Source organism: Hydra vulgaris, chromosome 13, assembly GCF_038396675.1.
Source record: "Hydra vulgaris chromosome 13, alternate assembly HydraT2T_AEP".
Classification (NCBI taxonomy): Eukaryota; Metazoa; Cnidaria; class Hydrozoa; order Anthoathecata; family Hydridae; genus Hydra; species Hydra vulgaris.
In genome coordinates, this window is record NC_088932.1 from 25,125,134 (window position 1) to 25,147,069 (window position 21,936).

The window sequence follows — 21,936 nt, forward strand, 5'->3', positions numbered from 1 at the left end:
CTTGGTAGGCTGTAAGTATTCCTCTATGTATTTTTTTTGATTCCTTTAATTAAGTATTGAGCAGAAGAAAATTTAGATTTGATGCACTGCCATTGTTGGTCTGTGTTTCTTTTTACATTTATGTTCAACCCTAAGTATTTATATGAGATTATATCCCAGCTAGCAAGCATACATTGGGCCAACGTTGGAATGAGGTCAGAAGTATTGGGCAATTTTTTAACTCCATGCTAATGTCAAACCAATATCGGGCCAACATCGGAATACAACTGATTTTAAAATGCGTCTAGCGTGTTACAAGTTTTAATGTTGAAATAGTTTTCAGCCATTTTTAAATGCTTTTTTATTTTATTTTAGAGCATTTTTTTTTTAGAGAATTTAGTTATGAATTTATAATCAAATTAAAATTAGTATATAGACAATAACTCATATATAGTTTGATTAATGTATATTTATGTACATATTATTCAACTTGTTTAGAACAGCTGCCATGCAAACGGTTCAAAAGTTATGATGTTTTGAAATTCAACCTAAAACGCATTATTTTTTTTCACTTCTGCCATTATGAACTTTGTAGTAGTACTTTTAAATAAATAATTTAAGATCTAGTGGAAGAATGTGGCTAAAAATTGGTACCTGACCATTTTTGTGGGTGCTGAATTTAAAAATGTAGATAAAATAGTGAAATTTAAGTATTTTGGTAGTTATTTTTTTGTCTAAAAATGGCCAGACAAATTTTTTGTTTTGTTACCATGGGTTGCGCTTTCATTTATTCCCGGAGTTGCTTAAGTCTCATGGATTCGATTTTTTTTCCAAATGAAGTAGGTGATCCTAGGTTATCTTTATAAAGAAGACGGTTTGGGTTTCTCAAAGCATAATAAAGATATGTCATTTTGAAATTTAGACAACAAATTTCTTTATTTGGCCTCTATTCTCTATTATAGATTTTATAGCAATACTGTTTGTGTGAATAATTTAAGTTCTAGTAGAGAAATATGACTGAAAATTGGTACCTAACCATTTTTAAAGGTGTTGAATACAAAGATGAAATGTAATTAACCCGATTCCTAATATTTTAGAACAGTTTTTGAATTTTAAAATGTTATAATATTACTAACCATAAAATGGGGTAACATTTTTACAAATTGCCTGACTCTTAGGGTTCAATTGTGGTGTGTAAAAACAGTTTATTAAGGTTGGTTTTGATATATAAATAGAGTTTTGTGAAGTGAATTATCATGAAAAATATAGTTTTGCAACGCCTACTGTGATGTATAAATATAGTTTTGGGACATCAGTTATGTTGTCTAAATATAGTTTTGAAAAAACAGTTAACAATAACAAATTTCAATAAGAAAAAAGTATTTTAGTTTTAGATTAAATAATTCATTAAATCTTGTTTGGTAATTCAGTTTCTTAGACATGACAAACAGCTGGGAATTAAACCTTTTGAAGATATTTCTGAATATGAAAGAGAAATATTAATGTGGAAGACTGGGCTCTCAATAATAAATGTCTAAATTAACACGATGCTGCAATCCTTTTAATACTCATAACAGAGTTATAAAAGGTATTTATAGTAATCATAACTTTTAGTTTTGCGAAAATATTGTGAGTTACAATAATGAAATTATTGGCAGCCAAATTCTATTTTAGCTATATTTAACCTTTTAGCTGACTTCTGAAAGTGCACTATTAAATGCCATACAAATTTTAAACTTTTTAAGGTTTTGTTAAAATTTTTATACATATTAAAAGAGATCATCCTTTTTTTTAGGTAGTCTTCATGAAATCAACTTAGATGCAACAAAGTACCTATGCACACCAAGGCAGATTCGTAGTTCTAGGTGAAAAACTTTGTCCACAATACAGACATAAATTAGCATCAAGTGAAGAATCAGAAGAGAACAAGTTGGAGATAAAATTAACTAAAGACAATATGGAAAAAGAAATTATACTGGAATCAGCAAGATCATTGCTTAACAGTACTTTATGCGAACTTGAAGTGTCTCCTCTAAAAGTTCATTTACCCAAAACCTCTAACAAACCTTCACTTGGAAAGGGAAAGATAAAGCAAATTGAAGAAGCAGTTATTAAGAAGCTTGCAACTACTCTGGATGTAACCAAATCCGATCTTGTTGCACCAAAAAATGGAATTCTAAAAGAAGTTTAAACCAAGGCTGGCAATCTAGACTTCCTTGTAGAGTGCATGAAAGAAAAACTTCTAACAGGTTTCTAACAGAAGGCAACAACTTCAAATTTTGACATTAACCCCAAAATCTTGGTCTATCAGAAAAGCAGCAAAAAAGTTTTCATTTTTTAATCACAAAGTTCAAAAGTTTTTAGGTGATAAAAAAGGCATCATAGCATACCCTGATGTGGTTGAATGGCATTGAATCAGTAAAGATTTTATAAAACTTGTAAAGCTTATTTATTGTGACAATGAGTATTCAAGGCAAATGCCAGGTTAAAAAGACTGTGTAAGTGTTGGGGAAAAAAAATACATGTTAAAAAAATTGATTTTGTGTAACTTAAAGAAGCTCAATGTGGCAAAGTAACCAGGCCATAAAATTGGATTTTCTAAATTTTGCAGTCTTTGGCCTAAATGGTGCATCCTTGCTGGTCCAAAAGGTACACATTTTGTTTGTGTGTGTACAATACCCCAACACTTACACAGTCTTTTTAACCTGGCATTTGCCTTGAATACTCATTGTCACAATAAATAAGCTTTACAAGTTTTATAAAATCTTTACTGATTCAATGCCATTCAACCACATCAGGGTATGCTATGATGCCTTTTTTATCACCTAAAAACTTTTGAACTTTGTGATTAAAAAATGAAAACTTTTTTGCTGCTTTTCTGATAGACCAAGATTTTGGGGTTAATGTCAAAATTTGAAGTTGTTGCCTTCTGTTAGAAACCTGTTAGAAGTTTTTCTTTCATGCACTCTACAAGGAAGTCTAGATTGCCAGCCTTGGTTTAAACTTCTTTTAGAATTCCATTTTTTGGTGCAACAAGATCGGATTTGGTTACATCCAGAGTAGTTGCAAGCTTCTTAATAACTGCTTCTTCAATTTGCTTTATCTTTCCCTTTCCAAGTGAAGGTTTGTTAGAGGTTTTGGGTAAATGAACTTTTAGAGGAGACACTTCAAGTTCGCATAAAGTACTGTTAAGCAATGATCTTGCTGATTCCAGTATAATTTCTTTTTCCATATTGTCTTTAGTTAATTTTATCTCCAACTTGTTCTCTTCTGATTCTTCACTTGATGCTAATTTATGTCTGTATTGTGGACAAAGTTTTTCACCTAGAACTACGAATCTGCCTTGGTGTGCATAGGTACTTTGTTGCATCTAAGTTGATTTCATGAAGACTACCTAAAAAAAAGGATGATCTCTTTTAATATGTATAAAAATTTTAACAAAACCTTAAAAAGTTTAAAATTTGTATGGCATTTAATAGTGCACTTTCAGAAGTCAGCTAAAAGGTTAAATATAGCTAAAATAGAATTTGGCTGCCAATAATTTCATTATTGTAACTCACAATATTTTCGCAAAACTAAAAGTTATGATTACTATAAATACCTTTTATAACTCTGTTATGAGTATTAAAAGGATTGCAGCATCGTGTTAATTTAGACATTTATTATTGAGAGCCCAGTCTTCCACATTAATATTTCTCTTTCATATTCAGAAATATCTTCAAAAGGTTTAATTCCCAGCTGTTTGTCATGTCTAAGAAACTGAATTACCAAACAAGATTTAATGAATTATTTAATCTAAAACTAAAATACTTTTTTCTTATTGAAATTTGTTATTGTTAACTGTTTTTTCAAAACTATATTTAGACAACATAACTGATGTCCCAAAACTATATTTATACATCACAGTAGGCGTTGCAAAACTATATTTTTCATGATAATTCACTTCACAAAACTCTATTTATATATCAAAACCAACCTTAATAAACTGTTTTTACACACCACAATTGAACCCTAAGAGTCAGGCAATTTGTAAAAATGTTACCCCATTTTATGGTTAGTAATATTATAACATTTTAAAATTCAAAAACTGTTCTAAAATATTAGGAATCGGGTTAATTACATTTCATCTTTGTATTCAACACCTTTAAAAATGGTTAGGTACCAATTTTCAGTCATATTTCTCTACTAGAACTTAAATTATTCACACAAACAGTATTGCTATAAAATCTATAATAGAGAATAGAGGCCAAATAAAGAAATTTGTTGTCTAAATTTCAAAATGACATATCTTTATTATGCTTTGAGAAACCCAAACCGTCTTCTTTATAAAGATAACCTAGGATCACCTACTTCATTTGGAAAAAAAATCGAATCCATGAGACTTAAGCAACTCCGGGAATAAATGAAAGCGCAACCCATGGTAACAAAACAAAAAATTTGTCTGGCCATTTTTAGACAAAAAAATAACTACCAAAATACTTAAATTTCACTATTTTATCTACATTTTTAAATTCAGCACCCACAAAAATGGTCAGGTACCAATTTTTAGCCACATTCTTCCACTAGATCTTAAACTATTCAATTAAAAGTACAACAACAAAGCCCATGATGGCGGACTTCGTAAAAAAAAAGAAATGTTCAAGGCTGAATTTCAAAACATCATAACTTTTGAACTGTTTGGATTCAAATGTTGCATTTTTTAATGATTTTGGTTCAAATTTTGCATTTTTTTATGTTTCATTAATAGGTACCACTGGTTAAAATTCAAAGAAAATCCAAGGGGTGACTGAAATGACTGTCCCACTTTTACATGAAATTACCCTCTTATCTTTGTAGTGAATTACTGATACTACTATTCAATAATTTTTTCTGTTTATATATGCTTTGAAAAAGTTTTGTGATTCTTTGCCTCCGTGTAATACATCATTTTGATTTTATTATTTTCTACATTTATTGTATATAATATTATGTACATATATTTTACATATTTTTGTTATTTCTTATAGATGTAGATTATATATAAGTTGCACAAAAAACTTTTACTGATTTATGTACTATTTTTAATTTCTATTATATATATATATATATATATATATATATATATATATATATATATATATATATATATATATATATATATATATATATATATATATATATATATATATATATATATATATATATATATATATATATATATATATACATATAAATATATATATTTATATATATTTTAAAACCCTTAGATGTTGTCTGAAAGTTTTTTCCATATTTTGTTGACAAAAAGTAAAAATTAAAATGCAAGACCGGAAATTTTTTTTAATAATGACAGACTGCCTGCCCCAACCAAACCCTCAGTCCATGTAGCAGCACTCCCTTGCGGGTCAGGCTATTTGTCACTCGATGTATAGGTACTCCCTTGCGAGTCAGGCTATTTGTCAGTCGATGTAGCAGCACTCCCTTGCGAGTCAGGCTATTTGTCAGTCAATGAATCAGCACTTCCTTGCGAGTCAGGCTATAAGATCGTCGATGTAGCAACACTCCGCGCATAATTTACAGTGAAAAAAAACAAAAATAAAAACATTTTATAAAAAAATATAAAAATAAAAACATTTTATCAAAAAAAATTAAAATAAAAGGATTGTTAATATTGTTAAAAACATTCAAAATGTTTTAAAAACATTCAGAATGTTTTTAAAAACATTCTGGTCAATTAAATTTGCGTTTTTGTGGTTTTTTTAAATAACGATTAATTTGTAATTAAATTAATGGTTTTTACTTTCGTCCAACAGGGAAATGTTGGACGAAAGTTAAAAGTAATTAAAAGTGACGTATATGTTGGCGTAAGAATCACTTTTTTCCTTCCGCTCTTCCCAAAGCCAACAAACTATAGATCTATATATATATATATATATATATATATATATATATATATATATATATATATATATATATATATATATATATATATATATATATATATATATATATATATATATACTATACTTAATTTTAACGATAGTTATGGCATTGCCTAAAAGCTCTTCAAACAAAAGATGCGTCAAACGTCAAAGTTCTTCACAAGTAAATTTAAGACTCAAGATTCATAAGGAAGTTAAGCAGTTAAAAAAAACATTATTTTTGAATATGTGTATAATTTGTATAAATATTTTAAGGTCATTATAATGATTATTACAACAAATTTTAATTTTCTGTGTTATTATAAAAGTCAAGTGGCTTTATTAATCAGCATAAAAATCATTTTCGTTTATGATTGAAAAATTTATTCAAACTTATTTGGACAAAAAAAAATCAATGAAATAGTTTTAATGAACATTACGTAAGAAATAGTAAGCATGTGCTTACCTTTTAAATCATAATTATAAAGATTCTTACATTTAATAATATTACGTTAGACCAACGTTAGAATGCGACGCTCGCCTAATGTTGGTCCAAATTAGCCCAATGGTTGGCTGCGATGTCACGCCGACTGCGAAATCCACGTGATAACATCAGTTACTGACTATCAGCGAACAAATTTTTTTGACGTTGATCCTACATTGGTTCAACATCTATGTGCTATCTGGGATATTCAAGTACTTTGGAGTAAATTGTAATGACTGGTGGTGGGTGTATGTCATATTTGTTACTTGGAACGCTCAAGATTTTGTATTTGGTTCAATGACATTTTGGTTTTGATGCACAAGGTATTAAATTTGTCGCAATTATCTTGTTGTAAAGCTTAGTGGGATCTCTGACAATGTATGCAGGGATAGGTCTCTGTATGCAGGGATGTTATCAGCAAATATCTAAAGTTAAGCATTACATTCAAATACATCATTTATGTCGGGTATAAGATGAACTTGAGTGCATTGCATTGATTGGCTCCAACTTCCACAGGTTACCACTCAGTTGTTATGGAGTTAGTATAAGTTTGCTGGTGCCTAGCTTGCAGGTACAATGCAAACCAAAAAAAAAAGTCATTTTGGAAGGTACTTTTTTAATTTAGTAAGATGAAGCTAATTATCAACTGTGTCAAAGACTTTAGAAAAATCAAAGAATATTTTGATTAAATTTTCTTTTTTGTCCATAATAAATACCAGTCTTCTATGAAACATATATTTTTGGCAAAAAGCCAAACTGCTTGATGATGAATTTGGATACACCTTTTTCCAATTTCTTGCATATGTGAGATGTGAGAGAGTTTAGATAAAAGCTTGACCAGTTACTTGACCAGTTTTGGTAATTTAGCTATAGGTATTATATTGGCAAGTTATAATTGAAATGAATAATACAGACTCTAGTTAAAAAGAAGACTTGGAGCTAAAGAGATTTTAAAATGAATGCATTTGAGCAGTTTCTTGGATATCTTGTTGAATTTTGGTGATCCTAGTTTAAGGTTTTTAAATGATTTAAAACAACACCTAAAGTAAGCATGTCTCTTGTCAATTTGAATTGATTATGAAGCGAGATAGCTCCAGTTGCTTTCACTTATTTCAGACACTGTAGAAACATTTCTTTAATTGGTTTGCCCAAATCTGGGCAAGTGATGCTAATCTTTTTTCCGACTCGCAATATGAGTTAATTGGATAAACTATATCATGATCTAATTTTTGTAACAGTTAAAGGTTAGTGCATTTGTAAACATTTTTGGGAGCATTTGTAATTATAATATCTAAAATTCGATTTTGTCTGGTTGGTTGGTTGGTGGTTCAAGTGGTTTTAATTTTAAATAAGTATTTATAACCTTAAGTATTTACAGCCATAAAATTTTTTTCATTTTAATTTATCTAGACCGCCCTGTTAACTTAAAAGTCAGAAAACTACAAACATAAAATTACAAATTTTGCATTATGTACACAATTCATAGTACTATGTAGAATTTCCAAGAAAAAATACATGTACAGAAGGAAAAAAAAAATGTACCAAAGGAACAAAACACATGCACAAAAGGAAGAAAATACATATACAAAAGGAACAAAATACATATACAAAGGAACAAAATACATATACAAAAGGAACAAAATACATATACAAAGGAACAAAATTCATTCATAAAAGTAACAAAATACATGCACAAAAGGAACAAAATACATGCACAAAAGGAACAAAATACATGCACAAAAGGAACAAAATACATGCACAAAAGGAACAAAATAAACACGCAAAAGGAAAAAAATACACACACAAAAGTAAAAACTTTATAAAAACCTTCTTATCTTTTTTTATGTCTAACTTGTCAGGATCTCTTGTGGTTGAAAACAAATCAATTAGATTATCTCTGTACAGTTCTAACATGTACATGTATGTTTTAAAAGAAAACTTCTTTCTACAACAACAAAAAATATAAAGATTGTGTTGGTATAACTGCAACATAAAGGTGTGTTTTAAAAGAAAACTTATTTTTTAAATTAAAAAAGAATTACAGTTGAGTAACATTAACAAACAAACTTACTTATTTTCATTAATGAGAGCATAAATAGCTTGAAAAGAGCGAGGTGCAATTCCTGGAAACTTTTGTTCTTTATCACCAATCATTGTAAATGTTTTTCCAGAACCAGTTTGTCCATATGCAAAAATACATACATTATAACCATCAACAGCTGATTGAATCAAATTCTTTAAATAAAAGGTAATTAAATAAAATATCAAAAGTTTACAAACTTAGATTATTATCTTCAAAAACTTATACTAGTACTTTCAAAAACTTAAATTAGTATCTTCAAAAACTTACATTGGTATCTTCAAAAACTTTTTCTTGTGGAGTACCAGGTGGAAAAACAGCATCATACTGAAAGTCCTTTGGACCACGGGGTGTTTGAATAATAATGGAATATTCATCAGGAGATTGAGTTATGTCATAATTACCCTAGTGTTAATGTAAAATGAAATGTAATGTAAATTGAAAAAGTAGTTTGAAAAATTCAAAAAAACTAATGTAATATATAAAAAAAAACTAACTCGTTCTAATTCAGAACGACTCAATGGTCGAGCTCTTGCATACACACGAATTTTTCCTTTCATATCTTCAACTATATTGTAATATTTTTTGCGAAGAACCTAATCAGAAATTAGAATTATGGAGTTTAAAATTAAACATTACCACAAATTTTTTTGAAATGAGATTTTACCCTTTCGCTGTTGAAGTTTTCAACCAATGTCTTATTTTCTTCTATTAGTAGTTTATTGGACTTTGAAAGTTCAGAAACTTTTTCGATGGCTTCCACACCTTCTTTTGCAGCAACTGCCAGCTTAGCTATTTCAGCTTTCTCTTTTAAAATTGCATTTTCAAGATTTTCAATTTCCTTGAATAACAAAAAGATTATATGGTCTTATTTTGTTGTTTGAAACAGTTCTCGCAACATGTTTTGTTGTAAATCAATTAAACAAAATTAAAGTTTAAAACTATAAAACCATTGTTTACCAAATAAAAATTTACAAATGCAATAAAGTTAAGTTTTTTTTGAAGTAAAAAAGTTTTTACCTTCTTCAAGTTGTTATTTTCTTCTTTCTCTTTATCAAGATCTTCTTTATTTTTATTTGCTCTTTTTTGCTCTAATTCCATCTTTGCCTGAAGATCTTTTTAAAAAAAAATTCAATTCTATTTTTAAAATTTGAAGTTTTAAATAACTTTCATTCGTACTTGAAAAAAAAATACCTTTAAGTGCTTTTTCTTGTTTTTTGGAATTTTTCTAAAAAAATAAATATAGTATATAATAATAAATATAGTATGAAATAATAAAGAATAAAAATATAAACAAAATTTAAAAGAAAAAAATAAAAGATGGTATAATACATCGTTGGCTGCTGCCTTTGCATCTTTAACAGCTTTTTCTAACTCTTTGATTTTATCTGCATCAACCTAACAAAGAAATTAGTCAACTAAATTAATGAATAGCTAAAGCTGTAAATTAAAAAAAAAACTTAGTTACTTTCCTACCCTATAAAACAAAAATAATTTAAAAATTTAAAATAATAAGGTAAAAATATTAAACACTCATCATAGAGATCTTTTCTGTGAGTAACACATATCATAAAAATTTTTTCTATGAGTAAATACACACCTATCAATAAAACCAAGTATCTTAAAGAACTATTTTGTGTTAACTGTATTAAAAACAAAAAAATGTTGTTAACAAAACTGAAAAAAAATGTTGCTAACAAAACTGAAAAAAAATGTTACAAAGCTTATGCAATAATAGTCATATTATTTAATTATTTTTGAAATATGAGTTATCTATAGATGAGTTGTTATCTATAGATTTTGTAAAATAACTTGAACTTTTTGGAGTGACCAGACTGAAAATGCATAAAATAATTTTAAAACTACTTTTCTGATGCAGATTTTGAAAATTTTAAAATAATTTTTTTCTGTTTTAGCTGCTATATGCTGGAGACCTTAATTTTAGTTTAAATGTTGGTTAACTACTTGGATTATTCCTAAATAAATTAAAAATAATATTTATGTTTGTTTTGCAAGAAATGATGTGTGCTGCAAGGTCTGACTCAATACAAAGTTATTGATAATTTTGTAAAGAGTATCATGTTTTACTTAAAGTGAGAAATAAGATGTTATTCTTCATACTAATCGCTTTCAAAATTATTTGATTTAGAGTGCAAAAAAGCTTGTTAAAGTTGAATATTATCCTGTTAAAATAAGAACTAAATTTTGTTGTTTGTATTTTTGCTTGTTAAAGTTAAATATTACCTTGTTAAAACTTTTAAACTTTCAAAATCACTTGTATGGAAGTCAATACAGCTTATTCTTTAATAACAAATTTAATGGAAAAGAAATTTTCACTCTGATTCTAGAAAATATTAAGACCATTTGATTCCCACGTTGTGAGAATCAAATGGTCTTATTTAAAAAAGGTGTTTAGGTATAATAAATATGAATCATTTTTTCTAAACTAAAATAATTTAAGGTCCTATAGTATCATCAACATTCAGATTTATATCATCACAAGGTATGATTGTAACATACCATCGCTATATATCACAGTGTAATGTACTTTAAGCAATTTGCGATAATATAATGTTGGTGTATGTACCTCAACAAACCCTAAATTTTACAAATAAAAGGACTTTATGCTATTTAGTTTCTTGAGCTAAATATTGAATGCAACTTGCTTTTTTACACAGTTTTATAGAAATATCTCATTCTCAAGGAACTGGCTGAAGTAAAAACTATTTTAAAAAGAGATTGTAAAGATAAGGTTTCATGCTACCGGAGTGAAACTGCTGGATACTGGAAATAGTGGATCATGTAGTTTCACTTGATAATATATTAAATGACAAAACAGAATACACTAAATTGGTATGATTTGTATATTTCAATTAATAAAAAAGTTATCGTTTGGATTGTTTTGATGTTGTTGTTTTGTTTTTTTTAATGAAAAATATATATAATTGGTAAAGTGTAATGAAATTTAAGTAGCTCAGTTGTAAATATTACTTTTTTTTTACATTAATTTTAGCTTGATAGTTTGATTAAAATTGGTGACGGGAAACCGAGAGAGCATGTTTTCATGATTATGAAAAGGTAATGATAACAATTTCATTATTCATCATAAATTGGATTAAAATAAAGCAACCAATATTTTATTTTATTTTAACTTGTATGAAAGTTTGGTACAACAATAATTTACCGGTATTTAAGTTTGAATTATACAATTATAGACCAGATAAACATTATTGTCAGTTTTTTCCATACATCATTGTCAGTTTTTTTCATATTTTATATATAAAAATATATGGAACTTCATTTATATATTCAAATATATGACACTTCATTCATATATTCAAATACATGACACTTCATTCATATATTCAAATACATTTCAGTTTATTGTAAAAATACTTGTCATGTTATTTTCAAATCAACAAAGTTAAATCGAAAAGGCATTGAGGAAAAGATAAGTCTTGAAATCCTAAAAACATATGGAGCGTTTAATGTTGTAAAAATTTATTATAGTATTATTAAATTTATTAAGGCACACTGGTTAGAGTTCCGACTCAGAACTAAAATGTTCAATGTTTGATACTGGTTTGATCCCGATAAGCTACATTGGTAAGGAAGGAGGCGTGAACTTTGTAGTTAAATGTTCTCCACAGTGGTCTGTGATAAGACTGTAAGGACTTTTGGGAGCACCTTAACCACACAAAAAAATATGTACATCATAAATATTAAATATGTATAATATCTTCAGCTTGTTTTTATGCCATTCAAGTATTTTCGGCTCTATCTTGTTTAAGTTATATTAAATTAAATGTTAAGTATTTTTAAATATTTTCATATTGACATAATTGTCATATAGAATACAATGGTAGATTCATGCTTTATTTATTATACAGTGTGTTTCATAATCAAAAATAAACAAATATGTAATTAAAAACAAAACATTTGTTTTATTATTAAGTCACATTTATTTAATGCATTTACACATTAAACTTTACATTAATACATTAAACTATACATCATAATTAGTTGTAATTAACTGTTGCATGTAAACACAAGGCTGGAATAAGAGTCTTAGTGGTTAGATGCATAAAATATTTGGGGCCTCATCCTTCTAAAAATATTTTAAAAAATAAATGAAGCAAAACAGAGTCTCAGGACCACAAATGCTGCGACATATACTTTTGAAAAATCGGGGGCCCTTCCTGGGTCTCTATTTATTGGGGGCCAAGCACAAATGCACCCAGGTGCTGGGGTTAATCTGGCATTGTGTTAACAAGAAAAGTTTTTACCTTGATAGTAAAAAGTAAATCAGCTTATTGTGCACCAGAAAAACATCATAACTCATATATTTTTTTTAATTTTGCAGCAAGCCAAGCAATTTATATTTATTTATTTATATTATATTTATTTTAATAATTTGTATATATTTCATGTAAACAAATTTTTAGAATTATACAATTGTTTAAAAGCGATGCCTTTATTTGATTTAAAAAGAGGTCTTAAAGACATCTAAATTTGCGTAGAGAATGAGCGCTAGATAGACGTAGATCTTATAGATATCTTTTAGATGCACTTTATTTGACACAAATCACATCTACAAATACATATAATTTTTTAGATGTATATCTTTTATGCATCTAAGGCATTAATTTGTTTTAACAAAATGCATTTAAAAGACATCTATAAGATATACGTCTATCTAGCGCTCATTCTTGACATAAATTTAGACATCTTTTAGACCTGTTTTTAAATGCATATTAGATGCATTTTAGATATCTTTTTGCTTGCTGGGTTAAAACTCTAACATTTAAAATACTTATAATTAAAAAAAAAAAATTAATTAATAATTAATTACCTGAGCTGATTTTTTAAAACTTTCCAATTTTTCTTTCAACATCTCATTTGCTTTTTCAAGTTTAACATTTGCTTTACTATCAACTTTATTTTCAACTTTTGAGTCCTGTAAATTAAAAGTAAATTCCTAAATGAAATGAAAATATATCTAATAAAGGAATTATTTATCAAGATATAGACAAAAAAGTATTCATTTATTTCCAATTGTAAGACAAAAATTTTTTTACAACTAGAAAGGAAATGTAATTTTTTTTAAAATCAAATATTCTGTTTTGATCTATAGCATCTTCTATGAAATTTATTTTTTTTAAATAAATGTTGCATAACTTTTTTTTTGTTGGTATTTTTTATGACCTGTCTGAAATTTATATGAGAAAATACTTGCTTATTTATAGTATTTGTACATAATTAAATGCTTAAACAAAAATTTAACTGAAAATAGTATATAAAAATGATTTAAAAAGCATAAATGTTACACAATAAAAAATAATTTAGATATTTGCCAGGCAGCATGACACAGAAGGCAATCAAAAAACAAAAATATCATAAATATAATTTGTACATTGAAATGTTTTTACTTATTGTATTTTATTAATTCAATAGAAATTTAAAGTTTAATTTTTTACTTCATTCAAATTTTGTTAAACTTAACATATTATTAATATTTGCATATGTCAAGCACATTTAAATATATTTTTTTAAAAATGAATAAATATTCTATAATGAAGTATTATTGTAAATGAAGTTGTAAATATTCTTATGAAATCAAATAAATTCATAAGCATCGATCACTTGATTGTTTTTAACACAAAATGTACATGCAAATCAGCAAGCATGGTAGCTATTAGTTAATAATTCGCATGAAGTGCCAAAAATTAATCAACTAATCACATGAAGTGCCAAAAATTAATCAACCAATCACATGAAGTGCCAAAAATTAATCAACTAATCACATGAAGTCCCAAAAATTAATCAACTAATCACAGTTTCAAATGTTTGATAGTCAAATAGAAAATTTTTTCAAGTTTTGTTTTTAATACTTTTTTGTAGTACCTACTAATATTTTTCATTTTCATTTCATTTAATTTGTTTTTGTTGTCATTTTAAAAAAACAATATTATTTATGAAAAATTTTGAAAAACAAAAAAATATTCAAAAAAAAAACATGTTTCCAACTAGGAAATTACAAACTTATGATCCGTTTAAAAACCACAACTTGACTTAATATCTTGGAAATAGAAAAAAAAAAGATTTTTACTGATGATTCATCAATTTTGCAAACATACGCACTAATGATCGATGGAGTCAATTATTCTTAGGAAATTAAATCTTGTACATTATCTTAGTCGTTTGACTATTGAGACTTTCAATAACATTGTTAATAATAGGTAATATATTATTTTATTTAACACCTATTGAATAACTTATTGAGTCATATATTGATCTCCTAATGATTATTGAGCAATATATAAAAAATATTGCCAAATTATATGTATATATTTTTTTTAATTCTGATTCACTCCCAAAAAGGCTGTAAGCAACTATTAAGTTGGAAGTTACTAGAAAAGAGTTATAGCACAAGGAAACTGTTGGCAGAAGACTTAGAAAGTTGAAGGTTGTAGGTCAGGAAAACATGAAGATAGGAGAGAGTTCCAAAGGGTTGAAATGCAGGGAAAAAAGTTAGACAATTAAAAGTTTTTGGAGCATGCAGGGACAGATACAGTAAAAGAACTTTGATGAATGACAAGTCAAGCAAGAATGAGTTTTGGTTGATGGAACTTGGGATAAAAGCTCCTTTGAGCAGCGGCCATGATAGTATTTGTAGAAAAGAGAAAGAGATGCAACTTTACAACAATGGGAAAGAGGCTCTAGCTTAGCAGATAGAGTGGGTCCAACTACATTTAAAATGCGTTTTTGGACATTGTCTAGATGAGAAAGAGTATCATTAGAAGAACCAACCCAAATATGACAGTATTCCATACAGGGTCGAACAGTATTCCATAAAGGGGCAAATAAGAGATTTGTAGAGGCAGAGAATGGAATCAGGAAAGAGAAAATGGCGAACACGATAAAGAGAGACAACCTTAGCAAATACTAATTTAGCAACCGATTGTATATATGGTTTCCATGAAAGGTCAGTAGTAAATGATAATCCAAGAAGATGTAAAGAAGAGGACTCAGTGAGAGGGTTGCCATTCATCAATAAAGGAATGTCGACAGTACTGCAATAGTTGTTTGCAGTAAATAACTGAGTTTTGTTAAAATTTACAAGCCACTGTGAACCTTAATCAGTTACAGAAGTGAGATCAGACTCAAGAATGGCTGTCTGTTCTAAGCAATCAAAAAGAGAAGACTTTTTGTCAAGACAGGAGTATAAAGTTGGGTCACCAGCAAAAAGAGCTACTTTAAATGAAAGGGTGTTGGGAAGATCATAAATGTAGATAAGAAACAAAATAGGACCAAGAATAGAACCTTGAGGTACCTCAGAAGTTACTGGAAATAAAGAAGAGTGTTAGCCTTCAAGGATAACTTTGATGAATGGATGAATTTTTTGTACAACTATAACTTACTTTAATGGTATTTCTGTTAAAAATCTTTTGTAATTTATTAGAGGGAAGAAACTGTTTGTCTACTAATTTTAGAAAAATTTTACCTATATTTGTTGAAACTTTTTTGCTGTACTGTATTTTTACTGGGGGTTGAACCAAATTATGTTTCTATTTATAATTTAGAAAGAATTATAAAAGGCCACAACTACATGTTAATTAATAAAAATGAACATATAAAAGAAAAAAACACTGATTATTATAATTGTAAACAAAAAATAGATTGCCCTCTTAATGGAGAATGTCTTTCGAAAAATGTAATTTACAAGTGCATTGTTTCCTCACAAAATAACCCTGATGAACAATATATTGGCTTAACCAAGGGGGAATGGAAAAAACATTATGCCAACCACAAACAATCGTTTAAACACACAAAAAATTCAAAAGAGACTATGCTGTCAAAATATATTTGGGATTTAAAAGAAAAAAATAAAAACTTAAATTTACAACGGTCTATTCTAAAATCTGCCCCTGCCTATAATAATCTTCTAAAAAATGTATGCTATGTTTGCAAGAAAAATTTGAAATAATTACTCATTTAAATCAGGAAATTTATTAAAAAAAATTATTAATTAAAAAATCTGAATTAATTTTTAAATGTAGGCACGAAAATAAATACCTCATAAAAAATTATAAAAACAAATGACCAAATTAAATTATCCCCATTCCAAAGAAATTTATTTAATAATTACTTCTGTAACTGTAACTTCCCGTTAACCAAAAAAATATATTATTTAAAAAAATTTTTAATTTTTATTTTTAGTTATAATAATTTATAAATCCCTGTAAAATATTTTTTTCTATAAATTGAATTTTTTTCGAGATTTAGTAACTCTTCCTGATGATCCAGCAATGGTGAAACTTAAAGTTGAAGTATATATATATATATATATATATATCTATATATATATATATATATATATATATATATATATTAAATCTTCATGGTTGCTACTCTATAGAGCTCTTTTTTTCTACTTACAAAAATTTCTTCTAGTGTGATGTTTCATTCATTTAAGCCTTATCTTTTAATGGTCTAATTATTTCTATTTGGTGAAAACTAGTCATCTAGGTTTTTCCAGTAAAAAATATGCTTTAAAATTCTCTCTTCATATTCATGTCTTTCTGATTCATAAAACTTCAGATTTTTTTTTCTTTTATTTTCTTATTTGTTAACTGTCATTTTTTTGTTCTTTATAATTTTTCAATTAACTTGCAACTTAAATAGTTGAGATAAAAAGATGTAGTAAGTTTGTTAAAATTTTGGACTTGTAAACTTTGAACACAAAACAAGTTATTTTGGACTTTTGAATACACTTTGAACAAAAAACAAAATATTAGACAAAAATAAGAAAATTAACATTTATTGAATTACTGATGTATTTAGTAGATGTTTTGAAGGAATAGCAGATTAGTCATTATACTTCACACCACTTTATATATTAAATAATGTTGTATTTTTTTAATTTAATTTTAAACAAATCTAATTAAAAATGATTTTACCTTTTTAGATACATCATTTTGGGAATTTTCCAACATCTTTTCTAAAACTTCAATCTAAAATTTAAAAACTCTATCATTTCACTTCTAAGTTTAACAAAATAATTACAAGTTAAAAAATAAAATAAACATAACTTCTTTTTCATGAAAAAGATTTTAGATAAAATAATTAAATTAATACTTTAAATAAACAATTTATTAAAATGTTATTATAAAAAGTACTAGTACTAAAAAATGAGACATTCATGTGTGATATGTGTTACAAGTGAGACATTTAACTGTGACATATGTAACAAGTGAGACATTCATGAGTGACATGTCTTAAAAGTGAGACATTCATGTGTGATACATATGACACAGATAATAATATGTGAACCTTTTGTGACAAATAGTATGAAAAAATTATAAGAGGTATTTGATGCAATGGAGACATACATGTGCGGCTTAATGCAACCTGGACCTTAGGATTATGACACTTTTGCAACCTCATATGGCTAAAGTTCGGTAAGATAAGTTTTTGTATAAAAACACTAAAATAAACATTCATTTATGATATCATTTCAAAAACATCACCCAGGACCTGAAAAAACTATTTTGGAAATATTGCAACTTATTAAAATTAGAATAAATTTTTATTTATGACTATAATGTCATATTATTCAATAATAAAATAAAATACATTCACTTGTTTGATAAAATAAACTTTGAATTGATATTTTCAGCACTTTTAAACTTTACTTGCATTAATTTAATTGCTCTTTTGACACAAATGTTACTTATTTGTATTTGAATAATAATTATCTTCTTTATGACCACTGAACCAAACAAGCAGTTCACGTCGGTCTGAAAGTAACATAAAAGCAAGTAAGACATATAATGAGTTCCACCTTACATTATTTATATTAGTTAATGCTTTAAAAGTAATGAAGGGAAATAACCCATGTTCTTGGTAGAATAGGTACGCATTTCCCAATTCATATAAAAACTGCATATCGTCACACCATTTAATGTTTTTAAATTTTATTTTTACATCACTTTGTCAAAAGTAGTTTCTTAGATTTGCATAATTGTCACTGATTTCTTGCACAAAATCATATCATAGGGAGATATGGTCTTTCCACAATAAATTTAGTCAACTGAATGCTTTAGGACAAAACCCAATACACAATGTTGACATCCTATATGCTAAGGTATAAGAAAGCCTTTTTTTTTAAACTTCTGTTGGATCAGTTCAACAACTACATTTCTCACTCCAGCATTTACACTTGTGGTATCACAAATACCACAGATGGTCTAACACCTCAGTTATTCCATTAAATATTGTTGATGCTTTTCTGTAACTAAGAGTTAGTGCTGCTAGGCAAACTTAACAGTGCCAATTTTTTAATGCAATAACTTCCATTTCTTAACTGTTAACTTTCTTACCATCAAAGTGCAGAGCCCAATTTTCATTTTTTAAAGTTTATTTACAATTCTACTGCATTTTCTGTGAATAGATGCCTTATATATTGCAAATTGAGTTGGTGTAGAGATATCAATACCTCCGTCAGATAAATGTTCACAAACTCTTGCTGATTTAGAGGGACTTAAATTAGTCTGTTTTACCAGATAAGCTGCAGTTTCTGTAGTGGAATATTGATTGGTCTTTCTTATTTTAGTGGGGGGTTCAACAGTATATTCACAGTCATTAGTATCATCATCAGAAGTTTCTGGATAGTCTGATGCATTGGAAGCAATTTTAGATACTATATTTTTATTTGAAGAAGAAAGATTACATGCACTACTGCTTGAGGTATTTCCTCTGTCAACCTTTGGGGGATGGACTTTAACTTTTATTGTTGTTGCATAGCAACTTTTCCTTGTGATTTAATCTGCATTTCATAAAATCTTTTATCTTCAGTTGCCAACCAGATGCCATCTATTTTTATAATATCAAACACTTTTTCAAATTTAACTTTAGCACATTCCTGATGATATTTCAAAAAGTTATATTTTTTTCTGTTATGAGTGGAAAATTTAACTTTTCTCACATTTTCTTCAATTCATCAGCTATCACTTAAATTTAAACATTTCTTGATTTTTCATTTTTTTAAAGAAACTGATGCCTTCCAATAATTATCATTTCTTTTGACATTCTAGATAAGCCATCAAGTGGATCATTGATTGTTGGCAAAAATATCCATTGTGATGCTCTTTTGATATATTGTCAAGTTTTTTCTGCAGGTACCAGAACTTTTCAAACATCTCCTTGGCGCTTCATATATGACATTTTCCTAAAAGCAGAAACAGATAATACACCACAGAGCAAATATTCACAGTGAATTAATAGTTTTCAAAAAAAAAATTTGTTTGTTTCTATAATGCTGCACTCCTAACGAAATATTTCGATCTGTGTCCTGGGTGAGATTTTTATTAAAGAAAAAGAAAACATGTACTATCTCATATTAACACTGTTAAACTAGAAAAAGCAAAAATGTACCATCTCATATTAACACTATTTCTCATTATGTAGTGCTAGTGCCATAGTAAAATTTAAAAAAAAATTGAAAATGTCATAACCCTAGTGGATATACTCATGCAAAATGTTTCAAGACTAAATACTATTTAATCTAAACTACTTGCATATCAGTTACATTACAACAACTAAAATAACATGGATTAGCATCAAACTATATTGTTAATCAGCTTAACAAAACTTTACTTTTTTGTGCAACAACAAAAAAAACCAAAGATATTGCATCAAACATTGCTTATCAGTACTAATTAAATAAGACACTATTATAATCAGTACTTATTATACAGGTCACTATAAAACCAATTAAGTAAAAAAATTATGCACATTTTTAGTCATCAATCAGTCAAGTTTATGACTTATATTACTGAAGATTTGTAATAACTTAATTACTGAAGTTTTGTAATAACTTAATGAAGATTTGTTATAACTTAATTAATGAAGATTTGTAATAACTTAATTATTGAACTTGTAAATTTGTTTACTAGCATGTTCAACACATTGATATAATCAATGATGGTAACAACTGATATAATCAATGATGGTAATGATAACAAGTACATCGTTTATTGATTACTCATTTTAAGCAATTTGTGAATGTATATGAAGGATATAATTGATGAATATTTATTGATAACTTACTTTAAGGAACTAGATAGATATGAAATGAGGAAATATGGACAAAAAACTTGTATTATACAAGAAGAATGTTATTGATGAACATTTATTGATAACTTGTTTAAAAAACTTGTAGATAGAAATGAGGAACTTGTAAATGTATATGAAAGATGTTATTGATGAACATTTATTTTACTTACAATTAAACTCTTGTAATTTTAACTCTTATGATTTAAAAGATCATTTAAATTAAATTCATTTAAATAAAAAATAAATTCTTTGATCCCTTCAGGGTTTAATATTTAGGACTGAACTTCTATAATTCAAAAACTCTTGTAATTAGAACATATTTTGAGACCTTTTAACGATTCAAATTACATTAGTTTAACTGTATTTGTAGATACTTTTGATCTTTTCAGAAATTATCAAATCAATAACAAAAGTAATAAAATATCAATTAACAAAAAAATACTTTTTTTTTAAGATCTTCTTTTTCAGTATCATTTTTGTCTGGAGAATCTATTGTAGAATCCTTAGTAGGGACAGTTTTTATAACTGTTTTTTTCTCTTCTAGGGCTTTGTATTTTTTTTTCAATTCTTTATACTTTCGCTCATTTTCATAGAGTTTTGGTAATTCAGCCTAAAAGTTGTATAATTATTAAACGTAATTATAATTATTATTATGCGTTAATAAATAGATTAACACATAATTATAGTAAATTATGAAAAATAATCACACATTTTACAAAGTAAAAAAAAAAATTAAAAACCTGTTTCTTTTTAAGCTCATCGATAATCAAGTTTAAATTATTAATTTTTTCAGTAAAATCTAGCTGCTTTGAATTTTCATCAACAGATTGTTTATTTTTTTCTTCCAGCTGATTTCCAATTTCTTTCTAACAAAAACATTGTAATTAAGTCAGAGTTGAAGTTAAACTGTTTTAAGAAAATATTAAATACAAAACTTAAAAAAAAGGTTTACCAGTTTGGCCTGTAATAATTGAATCTCAGCTTTTGCCTTAACTGGTAATTTTGAAACTTTTTCTTCATTCAGTATATCAATTTCTTTTTTAAGCTCTTGAATTAGCTAAATAAAAATTTTTCACAACATACAACATACACCTTTACAGCATACAACATAAACCCTTACACATACAGAAGATATTCTTACAACATACAACATACACCTCCTTAAAAGACTTGTGGAAAAAATACTCGTCAAGAGATACAAGAATTCTTTCAACACACTCTTGAAATTAATACTCTACAAGCAAATAGTCTTTTTTTTTTTTCTTTATGTTAATTCACCTCCCCAAGGATGAGAAGGCCACTACAGTAGAGGAGGCTAATTTAGTTGTGGTTACAACCCTCTCTCAACTCTATAACTCCGAAACATGAACCTTGAC

At 27.2% G+C, this 21,936-nt stretch overlaps 1 protein-coding gene across 1 annotated transcript in view; it reads right to left on the reverse strand.

Annotated features, from left to right (window-relative positions):
* LOC100213907 (kinesin-related protein 2) overlaps positions 1–21,936 on the reverse strand; it is a 56,524-nt gene that overhangs the window by 17,118 nt on the left and 17,470 nt on the right. The window contains exons 19-31 of the mRNA XM_065816490.1: positions 21,513–21,617; positions 21,301–21,426; positions 21,003–21,170; positions 17,404–17,457; positions 13,296–13,400; positions 9,776–9,841; positions 9,638–9,671; positions 9,464–9,558; positions 9,111–9,284; positions 8,941–9,039; positions 8,714–8,848; positions 8,435–8,598; positions 8,191–8,308 (exon numbers count right to left, since the gene is read on the reverse strand). Coding sequence (XP_065672562.1) covers positions 8,191–8,308; positions 8,435–8,598; positions 8,714–8,848; positions 8,941–9,039; positions 9,111–9,284; positions 9,464–9,558; positions 9,638–9,671; positions 9,776–9,841; positions 13,296–13,400; positions 17,404–17,457; positions 21,003–21,170; positions 21,301–21,426; positions 21,513–21,617 — 1,443 coding nt within the window. The remainder of the gene's footprint in view (positions 1–8,190; positions 8,309–8,434; positions 8,599–8,713; positions 8,849–8,940; positions 9,040–9,110; positions 9,285–9,463; positions 9,559–9,637; positions 9,672–9,775; positions 9,842–13,295; positions 13,401–17,403; positions 17,458–21,002; positions 21,171–21,300; positions 21,427–21,512; positions 21,618–21,936) is intronic.